Source organism: Tenrec ecaudatus, chromosome 2, assembly GCF_050624435.1.
Source record: "Tenrec ecaudatus isolate mTenEca1 chromosome 2, mTenEca1.hap1, whole genome shotgun sequence".
NCBI classification, from domain to species: Eukaryota; Metazoa; Chordata; class Mammalia; order Afrosoricida; family Tenrecidae; genus Tenrec; species Tenrec ecaudatus.
The window spans coordinates 191,812,670-191,826,868 of NC_134531.1; the positions used below are offsets into that span (position 1 = coordinate 191,812,670).

General features: G+C 46.1%; 1 protein-coding gene across 1 annotated transcript in view; it reads left to right on the forward strand.

Annotated features, from left to right (window-relative positions):
* Positions 1-13,999, forward strand: part of ZNF346 (zinc finger protein 346) — a 48,761-nt gene extending 34,762 nt beyond the window's left edge. Inside the window, exons 6-7 of the mRNA XM_075542010.1 lie at positions 6,765-6,858; positions 10,240-13,999. Of these exons, the coding sequence (XP_075398125.1) occupies positions 6,765-6,858; positions 10,240-10,327 (182 nt within the window). The 3' untranslated portion in view covers positions 10,328-13,999. The remainder of the gene's footprint in view (positions 1-6,764; positions 6,859-10,239) is intronic.
* The last annotated feature ends 200 nt before the right edge of the window (positions 14,000-14,199 follow it).

Genomic DNA, 14,199 nt, shown 5'->3' on the forward strand with positions numbered 1-14,199 from the left:
ACTACAAATAAGGATCAGTAAACATCCAAGTGTCTCAACCTCAGCCAGCATCCAAGTGTCTCAACCATGTGGTCTCCAGGGACCACGAGGCCTGCCTGTCACTGTTTTAAGTCCCATAGTCTCACTGCTGCTCTTCTGTCTCATTGCTTCCTTGCCTTGGCTTCTCCTTTCTGCTTGTTCCTGTCCCATAGTCTCTGTGCCACAGTCTGGTGCTATTTGTCTTGGCCTCCACCGCTTCAGACAGAGATCTGAGAGGTGCTCTTTTTCTGTTGCTTTTGGCTTCCTCTCTATTTGAGATGTCTCTTCTACACAGAGGAATGGCTTAGATGGAGGTGTCATTTCTGTTTAGTAGACCATACTCCCAAGAAAACAAAAGTTGTGACGTTCACATCCTCATCTAAGGTCAGAACCTAATCCCACCTGAATCTTACCCATTAGTATAGCACAGAGAACTCTCTCCAGAATGGGAGTGTAGCCACAGGAATCTCACTGCCATCAAGTCATTGCCAACTCACAGCAACTCTATAGGACAGAATAGAACTGTCCCTGTGAGTTTCCAAGACTGTAGCTCTTCACTGGAATAGAAAGCTCCATCTTTCCCCCCAAGGATTAGCTTATGGTTTCCAACTTTGCAATTAGCAGCCCAATGCATAACCACTACACCACCAAGTCTCCAGCCAACCATAGATATCAAGTCCAGAATTATAATTAATATATCACATAATGAATCATGGCTAAAAGGGCCACTAATTGGACTACATCCTAGTGAGCTTTGCTAGAGCATTCTTATATCCGCTGGATGCAGGCCACTCCCCTAGGGAACTTTTCTTTCGACTAAGTGGCTGCTTATCCGCTGGATGCAGGCCACTCCCCTAGGGAACTTTTCTTTCGACTAAGTGGCTGCTTGTAATAGAAGAGAATTACATAATATCTGCCAAACCACTGAGAATCATATCCTTGTCAAACTATTTGTCACCTCAACTCTCACAGGCCCTTGAACATTGATCATCCCTCAGGGTTACCAGAACCCTCCGCTACCTCTACCTCATCCCTTCACTTTCCTCCCCTACGTAGCCCTTCCCCTTTACACAGAGAGCCATGTTTACTTTCTCTGCCCCATTCTGGCCACCCAGTATCTTCAGCCCCTGTACATAAGGACATGTTTTCAAGTCTTACTAATTTATGTTGTTAGGTGCCATCAGGTCAAAAGTTCCATCTCATTTGTTGATGTGGCACACTTCAAAATGAGAAGAAACAGTTGCCAACATCCATTAATAATCAGAGCATGGAATGTAGGAAATATGGGTCAAGAATTACTGGAAGTTGTCCCAGGGGGACATGGGAGAGGATGGGGTGGGCAGGGGAAGTAGGGAGCCACAGATGAGGGAACAACAAGAGATCTAAAAATGATGGCAAAGAGGCCTGATGGGGTTTGATTAAGTGTAATATATCTAAGAGGAATTACTGAGAACTGAGTGGAGAGTGATCATGATAGTGAGACAGGAGGAAGGTGAAAGAAAATAGAGGAAAGAAGCAGGAAGCAAAAGCAATTTTTTAGCGGTAGCTATAGGCATGTATATAGGTATAATTATAAATATATTAATTTATAATGAAAGGGATGGAGGCCAATGTAAATATATTTATATATTAAGTATTAAGACAGCAGATGGACTTTAGGCCTCTACTAAAGGCCTCCCTAAACACAAGAACACTTTGTTCTAATAACTGGCACTTTTTAATACTCACCTTCCCGACATGATCACTGAAGACAAAATGGGTACATAAGCAAATGTGGTGAAGAGAGCGGATGGTGCCCGGCTATCAAAAGATATAGCATCTGGAGTTTTAAAGGCTTGAAATTAAATAAGCAGCCATCTAGCAGGGAAGCAAGTAAGCCCACATGGAAGAAGCACACCAGCTTGTATGATCATGAGGTATTGAGAGAATCAGGTATCAGGTATCAAAAGATCCAAAACAATCATATTGGTGTAAGTGAGTAGCATTGGAATGAAGTTCCAAAAACCATCTGTAGACAATTGGACATCCCCCACAGAAGGGTTCGAGGAAGGGACACTTCAACCAGGCTGCAGTACAGCACTGACAAAACACACATCATTCCTCTAGTACCTGAATGCTTCCTTCTCCTATCTCCCCTACCATGACCCACCAGAGTATACACATTGGTACTGATAAGAGTTCTCGACACATGGAATTCAGAACATATAAAACCCTCAGGAATAGTAGTGGGAGAAGCAGTATCATGAGGGTGGGGGGGGATGGTGGGGTGGGCATGTGTGGAGAAAGGGGGAACCCATCATAAGGTTGGATATATAGCCCACTCCCTAGAGGGACAAATAACAGAAATATGGGTGAAGGGAGACAATGGACAATGTAAGACACAAAATAGCTACGAGAATATACCAAGAATTCACAGGGGAGGGAGAAAAAAGAGGAGCTGATCCCAAGGGCTCAAGTATAAAGAAAATGTTTTCAAAATGTTGATGGCAACATATGTACAAGTGTGCTTAATACAGTTGAATGATGGATTGTCCTAAGATTTGTAAGGACCCCCCAATAAAATGATTAATTTTAAAAAAGTATTATTAGAAGTTGTCAAAAATTAAATGGAACACTTGAAGATTAATATCCTAGGTATTTGTAAGCTGAAACAAACCTGTGTCGTCCTTTTTGAATCAGATTATTATATGAATTTTCTGTGCCAGGAATGGACAAAGTAAAAACAGTGGAGTACTTAATGTCAAAGAGAACATTTCAACATCAGTTCTAAAATACAATGGTGTCAGAATAATATCCATATGCCTACAAGAAAGAACAATTAATATTACTATTTCAAATTTATACACCAACTACTAATGCCAAAAGGTGAAGAAATTGAAGATTTTACCAACTTCTGCTGTCTGAAATTGATCAAACAATCAAGGTGTATTGGTAATTACTACTGGTGATTGAAAATTGGAACGAAGAAGAATTGGTATTTGGAAAATATGGCCTTAGCCTTGATAACTAATATATAGCTGCCAAGTGTGTTGAAATCCTTCTTACCTATCAGACAATGTATAAGAAAGCAAATAAGACAGGGATTGAGCATGTTCTCATGGAGCTTTAAGTCTTAACAGAGAAAACAGGCATTGAGCAGATAATTACAAATGTGACAAATCTTAGAAAAGGAGGTTAAAGGGGTGCTAGGGGCACATAAAATTAAAGGAGATAAGAGAAGATGGAGGGAGCAGGATTAAAGAAGGCTTCCCAGAGGGAAGAGCAAAATGAGGCCAGATACATGAGCAAGTGTCCACTCATAGCACTGTGTTAAGAACTCGGGCTTTATTCTAGCAACCTTGGAAAGCCATGGATAGTTTGGGCATTTGGGGGGAATCGTTCCAGCATGGAGAATAGTTTGGAATGACCTGAAAGGGTAATATACAGAGACGAACCTTGAGTGTCTTGTAGAGGCTCACGCCCTGCATGGACACCTAGACTAAGGTAGCAGTGAAGGCCAGGGGATTCAAGATGCGGGTAGGAAGGAGAGCTGTTGAGACCTGGTCATCATGTGGAAGACGGGGGGGGGGGGGGGGGGGTGTGGGGGGGAAGACAGTCGGGGATAGTGCCCAGGCTTACTAGGAAGATGGCCAAATTTTGTCACATTCAATTTGAGATGGCCACTAGACATCAGAACAGAAATGTTAAAAGGGCAAGTAGTTAATATAATTGATTTCTTCAAATTATAATATACTTTAAAATATTAATTGGCAGATGTTACATATATTTTTACAACTATGTGTGTAATTCTAAAGCTCAAAAGTTATTAGATGGAAAGATGTATGTTTCCATCATGTTAGGTTAAACTATAAATAAAATGTTTACTTTTGTAGGTCATAAACTGGTGCCAGTTTCATATGTTTTAATTTAATGAATGGTTATTAAAGTTGGGAATAAATGAGAGTCCTTAGATGATTTAGAGAGAAAAGCTAAGAGTCTAGGACATAGCCCTTTGGAATGTCAACATTTAATTGTGCTTAAAACAGAAGGCAGCAAGAGAGAGACTTAAAAGGAACAGCCAGAGAAGGTGAAAGTTCAAGAGTATGGCATGCTAAGAGCCAAGGACAGACGGTTTGAAGAAGGGAAGGAAGTGTAGTCTTATCAGATGCTGCTGAAAGATCAATACAATAGTGCACAGTAGAGAGCAGTTTGTCCATTGACTTCAGATGCCTAGAAACGACTTTTGACCTTGGAAAGATAATTCTGTGCATGTGCGTAGGCTGGGGGACTGTTGCAAAGGAGATGGAGAAACAAGTGTAGACGGTTCTTTCCAAAGGCTTGACCGAAGGGAAGGGAAGGTAAAGATAAAACCTGGAGAGGAAAGAGAAATAGAAGGAAAACAGACCAACTGACTGGGGAACAGTTTTTTTTCCCAACAAGCCAGATCTAGTGACTTACACTTCATAATATCATAAAGTAAACCAAAAGATCAGACATTTATAAGACAGTAGATGAAAATTCCTTCATGTGTGCATTAGATTCATTTTTTAGGAACAGGAGTAGATTCTACAATGGCCCCACGTGATGGTTTGAATCTGCTTTGCAGCTCAGCGATAGTGTGCTGAGGTCATGGACCTCGCAGAGGGCAGAGGGGAGCCCGGAGACCTGTGGTGCACGGAGAAGAATGGGCCTCACAGTCAGACCCAGGCGCAAATCCCCACTCTAGCCCAGATGTTGGTGATTCTCAACCATTGTTAGTCATCGTCCTCACACCAGCCCCAATCCCACTTCCACGTTCTGACATTTATACCCTATGGAGTTGAACCATGAGTGTCATCTGAAAAGGACCCTGAGTTCTGAAAGCAATGCTATTGTTGGTAAATCTTGAAAGGGACAGAATGTCTTCCCAGAGACACCTCAAGGTACAGGGAAAACAAGCATAGCTGGGAACATTGGCTGACTTATTCATCTTCTCAGTTACTGACGCTACTGTAAAGGCTGTTTCAAGATCCCCTCTACTGCCCCCTCTGACTCAGAGAGCTCCGAGAGTGGAGTAATGGCCACAGACACTCCTGTCCATTGCATACTATGTGGCAAAAGGACATACTTAAATCATTACAATTACCTTATGAGGTTCATCTAAGTAGCCCCATTTTATAGATGAGGAACGTATGTCTCAGAGAAGCCCCACTTTGACAGATGAGAAAACTAAGTCTTAAATAATTAGCCTGTAATCCCACAACCAAGTAATCGTAGACCTGGGTTTGTAACATAGGGGACCTCACTCACTTCAGGATGGCAGATGGCTTGTCAGGTGTCAGAGCCAGAGGACCCTGAAGGTCGTGTGGGGAAGTGGGAAGGCTTTTCTTACAGCTAGTACCTGCCATGCTAGAATAAACCCAACCCTTTCAGTCAGTCAAACCTGAATTTACCACTTACTAACTATATTCATGGGACATGTTACTGTCTCAGTTGCTAACCGAAAAATCAGTGCATCAGGCCCACCAGCTGTGCTGTGGAAGAAAGATGTGACAGTCTGCTTCCATAAAGATTACAGCCTTGGAAGCTCTGTGGGGCAGTTCTACTCTGACCTACAGGACTGCTTAAGTCAGAATGTACTTGATGGCAGTGGGTTCATATATATGTATATATGTGTGCACATACATATACAAGTATACACATAATATAACTCAGACACAAAATTCACTACCATCCAGTCAATTCCAACCCAAAGTAACTATAGGAAAGGGTAGAACTCCCTCTGTGGATTTCTGAAACTAACTTTGTACAGGAGTAGAAAGCCCCTTTCTCTCCTTCAGAGCAGCTGGTAATTTCACACTGCAGACCTTACAAGTAGCAGCCCAACACATAATGACTACCCCACAATGGCTCCTGATGTGTGTGTGTGTGTATCCTTATAATATATGAAGTACATAAACCAGAAATACCTGAAAGTCATCTTACAAGAAAAAAAGTAATATACAGGCAAAACAGCTACATCTAGGGAATGGCATATGTCAGGCATTTGGTAAAGGGCAGTAACTATTATGATTGTAAGTTGTGGTACAACTGGATCGCAGTTGAGAAAAACAGTATGACAGAGGGGATGGATCTAGCTAAAGTCACACAAACCTAGCCAGAGGCTCCTGACTCAACCATCTCTGCTAGACTTGGGAAAAGAGGCCACTTTGTTATTGGAGCAACCCTCGTGGTCAAGGTGCTGATTTTTACAGCAGGTAGTCTCATGAATCACAGTCATTACAAGTCCAGGGGGAGTGGCACCTTCCCAGAGACTCCTTTCAGTGGTGGGCATCCTTAATGGACTGCACATCACAGTCAAGGTAGAGAAGACAGTAAACCAAATGCCACCTCTTTGTTCTGTCATTATTCAGGGAAAGGACTGGGGGCCCTGGTGGTGTAGTGGTTACATGTTGGGCTGAGATCCGCATGGTTGGCAGCTCCTCGGGAGAAAGACTAAGCTTTTTACTCCCTTAAACAAGGACAGTCTCAGAAGCCCTCGGTGGGGTCACTATGAGTCAGCATTGGCTCAGTGGCAGTGAGTTTGGTGTTTGGGGAGCACTGGGATACACAGGAGAACAAGGAAGTTTCAATCCCCAAGTACAGTGTGCTCCTAAGCACTAAGGCTTTTGGGGGTCCCATCAGGACCTATCGCTTGTCCTTGCCCCACCCATCAGTTATCAGAAAGGCATCTGTAAGACTGTCCCTGGGCCTGCTGCCTAGATAACATCTTGGTTTTGTTGTTTCAGCTGGGAAGGGCTACCCCTGCAAGACGTGTAAAATAGTGCTGAACTCCATAGAGCAATACCAAGCTCATGTCAGCGGCTTCAAGCACAAGAACCAGTGAGTAACCATCTTTTGAAATCCAAGGGTCAGAAGCAGGAGCTCAGGGCCTCTGGATGAGAGCACGAGCCAGCTACTCCGATAAAATGGAACCGGCAGCCTTTTCCCTGTCAACAGGAGAGATACCAGTTAACAAAAAGAAATGTCTCCTCTCTTAAGTTCTTCTCACAGCAGGTTCTCTCCACCCTGTGGACTGCCTGGACTAAAGGGTTTACTGGAAAAGCAAAGATGAATTCCTTGATGGTCCCCTTAAGAGTGCCTAGATTTCCTGGCCTGTAGCAACCTTAGAGAGAAGCGTTTGTATCACTGGCCTAAAGAGCCCAGTCAGTCTCTCTGCCATTAGTGTTGTGGCAGGAGCTCCCTTGACGGGCATTTGCTAAATGTGCCAGGTTCTTTCTTTCATTGATCAAACATTCATACCATCTGAATGATGGTCAAGACAGACCCAAGCCCTGCTCCCAGGCCCTTACATTTGATGGGAGGTGACAGATACCAGCCAAGCAAACAATTAATAATGAGGATATGTGCTTTAAACAAAACATGAACAGTGGTGCTGGTCCCACAACTCTGGATCTTCTTGAAAATGACTAATACTCATTGAGTCTTATTATGTTGGAGGCCACACGCTAAGCGAATTCTCTCGGGTAATCCATGACAGAAGGCGTTCCTTCTGTCAAATCCCCATTTGACAGAAATGGGCAACCACCATGTGAAGTGGTGCACCGAGTCAGAGGCCTCCTGGCTCCACAGCCAGGCTCCTGCCTGCACATCCTGCTAAGAAAGGGTTGTGGTGCCATGTGAGGAAGAGGAGAGGGCCCAGTAGGAGGAGCCCCATGGTCCTGTTGAAGCTTCTCTGAAGGGAAATGTACTTTGTGATCAGTGGGCCAGGGCTTGGGAGTCTTCTTATCTGCTCCTTACAACATAAATTCCTAAGATCAAAACTAGCTCTGTTTTCCAGACGAAGAAACCATTTTCAGGGAATCAAACCTGTTAAAGTGGTTGCTTCGACTTGGGCCGTTGAGTCTACATTGCTCATTGAACCAAATGAATTACAGGTGGCAGAAACAGAATGTTGGGGCCAAAATTATCCTTGGTCCCTTCTAATCTGCCTATAGTCTTGAAGAAATAAATGGCGTGGGAACCACATCTGACCTTTTCAGCCCTCAAGGATGATTGCCACAAGGAGATGCCAGCTATGTTTCCAACCTGCCTACCAATTCTGACACCAAACTGTCCCTCCCACAGTTCTATCTACTTTTCAGCTGGGTTTCATGATTCATTGCAATGACCACACACAACTCACAGATAATGCTCACAGGTATGGGGTTTATTAGGGAAGTTAACAGGTTGCAATTCAGATGAGAAATGCTTAGGATATAGTTGTTAAGTCAGAACAATCTTATCTGTTGGGTGTAGATAGGCCTCACTCTGACCCACAGCCCCTTGGCTGGCCTCTACCCTGCCAGGAAGTGTTACAAAGTTCCATTATAGGGCTGCCAATAAATGCCCAAAGGGTATGCCACTCTACTATAAGCCTCAACACCAAAGGCACTCAGTTCCAGTTCTGGTCAGCAAATACAGCTTCCCCAATTAAGTGTCCAGAGGCACCCCACTCCATAAGCCAGCTTCCTGCCCCAGAGCACTAGGCGTCCCTTTCTCTCTGGGCGGGGAGTCTGTTACATTGTCTCATGCTCTGGCTCCTGATTCCCCTTTAGCTGCTCCGCTGCCACTCTTTCAGTGTCACGATGGTCTCCTGGATCAAGGAGATTCAATGCACACGGATCTCAAGATCCAAATGAGCAGCTCCCCTGCTTCTGAAATGACTGATTTTATATGCAGAGAATGGCAATTACAGTTACCTCTGTTAGCAATCATTCCCGGTGCAATTACATACATAATGCAGTCAGTATCCTAGAGACACCCCACTCTGTAGCTTCCTCCACTATCTTAGCCAAACTCATCAGGGATACAAAGATCATTAAGTGGGAATCACACAGACGGTGGCTAGATGCGCCATATTAAATAGTTCCCTGCATTGCAAGTCTTCTTTCCTACATGGTAGCAGACAGCTTCTTGTGTGTTTTTCATTTGGGGCCTTTGAGGAACGGACTTCAGCAGCCCAGCCTGGAGCGCTCACAGTGTCTCAGCATCCCTCCTGGCAGCTGGCTGGTGGTAATTTCTGCAGAGCACCCAGAGCCAGCCAGCCACTGCACCCTCAGTGCTCCTCGGCCTGCCTTGAGCTACCTAGACTGAAAACACCAGTGTTTTAACTGCTCTCGTCTCTCACTTTCCACTGTGGGACTTTGGATAAGTCAGTGAACCTCTCTGACTTATAATGATAATCATCTAGCTATAATGATAATAGTTACCGTTTGTTGAATGTGTAAATTTCACATTTCCTTCTCAATGGCAGCTCTGAACTAGAAGCCCTTGTAGTACAACCAAATGTCAGGTAGGATGAATAACTTGTCCGAGGCCACACACACAGTTGCTTGGAGATAGCTCCAGGATTCAGACCTGTTTGATTCCAAAGTCCATTCTTGTTTTGCTCTGCCTCTGCCAAATGGGACTAATTAGCTAATGGGAGGAGTGGGGCTTCAGTGAAGCCTGGGAGAGCCGGAACTTACCTGGACTGCCTAGTTTTCGGGACCTGGCAAGTTTTCCCCAGAACAAGTAATCCTCACCTTTGACATGGTGCCGTCTTAGCCCCTCTCTGTCGGTCTCTGTTAGTGGAAAAGGCTTGCATTATCTTTCTCTGGTAGGTTTCCACCTTACATGAGTTCCAGCCAACACAGGTTTTGCTGTATGTGTCAAAGATCTAGAAATACTAAGGTTCTAGACTACTAGAGGTGAACTGTCAGTGATTCCACGCGAACTCATTTAGCACCTGTGTGCACAAGGTTCTGTTTTGGTTGCTGGCACTATACTAGAAACCAAAGCCAAAATGCCCCTGATCCTCTGGGTCCTCCCTCGGGGACAGAGACAGATCCTATAAGACAATAGCAAGTAGTGGAGGTACCCAGAGAGTGGATAAAGTGTGTCAGGAGAGACACTGCAGGTTGGTGAGAAGGGGAATGTGGGACAGGATGAGGCCACGCCCTGAAGCTTCCACTTCCAGACTTACTTAGAGCAAGTAATGTAAACTTCTGAACTCTTGTTTGCTCCTCTGTGATGGGTGGGTCTAACCCCTGCTGCAAGGATGAGCTAGAATGAAGGGAACAACGCGCCCCGAACCATGCCTAGCATGTGCGAAGGGAAGGGAGCCGCCAGACTCCAAGCCCAGCCGGCGAGAGCCATAGTGTCATTGAACAAACCACTGGGAACACGTTCATAACCCCACCACACGCTGACTCTTGCCCTTTGTTCCTTCTTCAATTTCAGGTCACCCAAAGTAATGGCATTACCCTTGGGCCAGATTCCAGTGCAAGGGCAACCCATTCAGAAAGACTCCACCACCTTTGAAAATTAGAGATGCTTCAACCCAGCATTCCCTGTTCGACGAGCCATAAGCACGGCGTCCGTGACTGGGCTTCCTTTGGCTCCCATTGCCTCTCGCACCACAGAGTACGTATACCTGAGGCAGGATTGGACCACTGCAACCTGTGATTGACCCAGGCAGTTGGAGTCATCCACCCCAGTTTGCCCCTACTTGTGTTCCTCCTTTTGGCCTGAGCCCCTATAATCGGAATGGAGACTCACTGGGTGGTAAACTGGAGGATGACCATCCTCCTTCCCAGCCTTATAGGCCATAGTTGCAAGACTTCAGGGCCTAGTTTTGCTCTGAAGGTCACTTTGGGACAAATCTGCAGCTGAAGACATTAGCTCTCCTTGGCTCTGGGGAGAGGCAGGGAACCTAGGACATTCATGCCAGACTCTGGACAGGGTGGGAAATGCCAGGTGGAAGTGGCTACAACATAGTAACTTGTAGCGATGAAAACACTCTTCCTCCCCCAAAATGACAGCTTCTCTTGAGCCAGGACCAAATGCTGGCCAGTTGTGCAGGGTCTGCCCACTGTGCAGTCTCCCGGAGCAGGGACACACAGCCCTAACTGAGCACTGCGCTCTCTCCTGCCCCTTCTCCATGGTCCCTGAATGGTGCTAAGGAGCTGCAGCAGCTGGGGCCAACTGGAGCCAGAGAAGGCCTTAGATCCAGTGGACACAAGTGACAGTCTGACCCAGGGGCGTGTCCCCCACATGCAAGCTTTCATGATAATTCTGTGCCCTAAAAGGCAACTTGCCTTACGCCAGCCAGCCCATGGGTCACTGCAGCCCTTGGGCCCTACTGGCCCACTCCTAACCATGCGCAACACACTGCTTGCCTAGGAGCTGTGGTGCTAGCCTTTCTCTGCCAGGAGATATCTGGGTACCAAGGAGGCCAAAGGGGCTCCCAAGGAAAGGAATGGAGAGCTGGTCCAGGTTTCTCCAGCGAGGAAGCATCTTCTCGGGCCCCAAACTGAGATTCTTCAACTCTGGGTTTGGTGGGCTGGGGCTGGAAGTGGATTTCTCCTTGTTGCTTTGAAGCAGGCATTCTAGGGAGTGATACCATCCCTGACCCTCTTCATAGGGTCCAAAAAGCCCCTAGTTGCTCTTATAGCCTGCTCTCCCATGCCCCTTCCTTTTGCCTATGAAATGCCTTTGCATTGTGTGTGTGTGTGTGTGTGTGTGTGTGTGTGTGTGTGTGTGTGTACACGCATGCAAGCTTCTGTGCCTCGTGGTCACTGACGCATTCAAATAAAAAATTTCTCCCACTAGCCAGCCTGCAACTTTGCAGACCTGGGATTGGGGACCATAGTGCCACTGGATCCAGTGTGTCTGTTTTGACCTGTCACCATCATGTCACTCAGACCCCCAGGGCCCGCAGGTTTGACTTGGAGAGTTAGGACAGAAAAAGATCTAGAAGTCTTCCAGGTCCTTGAGACTTCGACACCATCCTCATCCATTCAGTCCCCTGCCCCTGTTGCACAGGGCCTCAAGGACAGCTTAGGAGGAGTTAAGCTGGGGATCAGCTTTCTGTTTTGAAAGGATCGCTGCAGTGTGGAGCGGGAATGCTGGGGGCGGGAAGGAGCTAGGGAGGCCGTGTGGAGCTGGGGCCCAGTAGCTCTCCAGGCCAATGACGTGGCCTCACTCCTCTGCATCCAGTGCCCAGGGCAGGTGTCGTGAAGTCTGGGCATGAATGGGCGAGGGTGCACAGACCAAGGTGGCTTTGCCTGCTGGCTCTTACACAGAAGTTTGTCCCGTCCGCCCAGCCTGAAGAGCCTTGTCCATGGACCAAAAAGGTGCTGAGGAAGGAGGTGACTACACTAGTCTCGGCCCCAGCAGCCCAGGTTGCAGACAGCCAGAGTTGAGGTCAGTACCCAGACAGCGAGGTCCCTTTTCCCACTTAATTGGGGACCCACGTGGTCAAGCATGACTGCCTCAGCCATTCCCCCGGAGTCCCTGTACAATACCCCAGATGACAGAATTGACCCCATTCTCCAGGTGAGAAAGGAAGGGGCAGGGTGAGTACATGCCAGGCCATGAACCAGACTTCTCAGGCTGAACTTGGGAATGCCAGCCCGCTGTGTGCCAGCCAGTTCTGAAGGTGGTGAGGTGGAGGTGGACACTTGTCCTTGGGGAACTCACATACAGGTGAATATAACTATGACAATGGGTTAGAGGGTTACGAAAGGGCTTCAGAAGGTTTGTGGAAAATGGAATTAAAAGATAATGGGGATTTAAACCATTGAATTGTATGGTATGTGAATTACATGTTCATGAAACTTAAAATTTCTGAAATAATTTTTCAATAATGCAAGGGAAAAAGAATTTGTCCATGAACCTTTGAACCCCTCATATTTATAGAGGGCTCTTGTAGGAATGCTCAGGATGTGGGAACTAATTTGGCAAGGATGTGAAACAGCTGGAGAAGTTGAGAAACTAGCATTTCAACACATTACATTGGATTTTCATGTCAACCTTTTGAGCTAAGTTGTAACTCCTATTTCACAGAGAAATACGCAGCCTCGAGGAATATAGTGATGATTTGCCAGGGTTGCTCCTCTTAGAAGAAGCAAAATGGAGATTAGAATCTGCTCTGTAGACTTCTAAGCCAGAGCCCTTCCACGCTAGGTCCAGAGTCATCCTTAGAAGACCCCTGGGGCCTGCTGCCCCACCCCCAGGCAGAGCCTTGGCCTCAGCCATGAGCAGCTCATAGGAGCAACGTCAACACCCACCAAGCAGGGAGGTGACACTCAATGCTTATTTTTCACTCCACGCTGCCTCCTATAGTACTCATAATTTTACCCAAGATTCCCAGGATAATATGTTCTGATTGTGATGAAGGAAACCAAATCATAGTGGTTAGCTAAAGAAGGGAATGAGTTGATTTGCATTATGAAAGCCCCAGTACGGGGATAACTTCTTCTTACTCTGCTTGCCTCGGGCTCTCCAAGAGAGGGCAAGATGGTTATTGGTGGCCACAGGCTTATTCCTGACAGACTGGCAGCCTCTGCCCGTTCCAACAAACGTTCTGGGGTCAGCTCTTGAATCAGCTTGGTCCTGCCAGAGGGAAGCAGTGCTGTGATGCGGGGCCTGGGTTAGCTGCTCACGTCCAAAGCCAGAGAGGTGCCTGCTCGCTACTGCATCCCCAAAAGAGAAAAAAAGGGGGGCAGGGGGTAGTGGCTGCTGGCAGACACAAATCACTATTGTCCACCAGACCTGAGGATATTTTCGTTTTGACATCTTCATGTTCTCCCTTGATTCTTTGAGATCCAGTAATGGCCATCAATTTTTAGGATACAACATGATGAACCTATACCATGTGCTTACTTGATGAAAACATATAGATGTGTACCCCACTGGGCAGCCTGCTCCACAGGAAAGTGCAAAACCCTAATCGTCCACACGAGCCTCCCAGGAACTCCCTTGTCCTTAGCCAACCTCTCCCCTCCTACTGCAGTTCTACCTGCTCTTGGACTTTAAAAAGTGGACTCAGTTCTCTGTGGTCTCATGTTATACCTGTAAGAGCTACCCATGTCATTGTGTGTATCAGAAGCTTACGTTTATCATGCTGCATAGTAGTGCATTGTATGACTACTCCACACTTTAGCCATTCTACTGTTGATGGATGATTGACTGGTTTCTGGCTATTATAAATAAAGCTGCTGTGAAAATTTCGGTACATGTTATCAGTGCACACATGTGCGCACGTGCACACACACACTTAGGAGTAGAATTGCTACATCATAGAGGAACTATATATTTACCTTGTCTGAAACTCCAAACCTGTTGGCATCAAGTCAGTTCTGACTCAGTGGTCTTATACAGCGGTTTACAGACTAAATCCCCATAGGAGCAGACAGC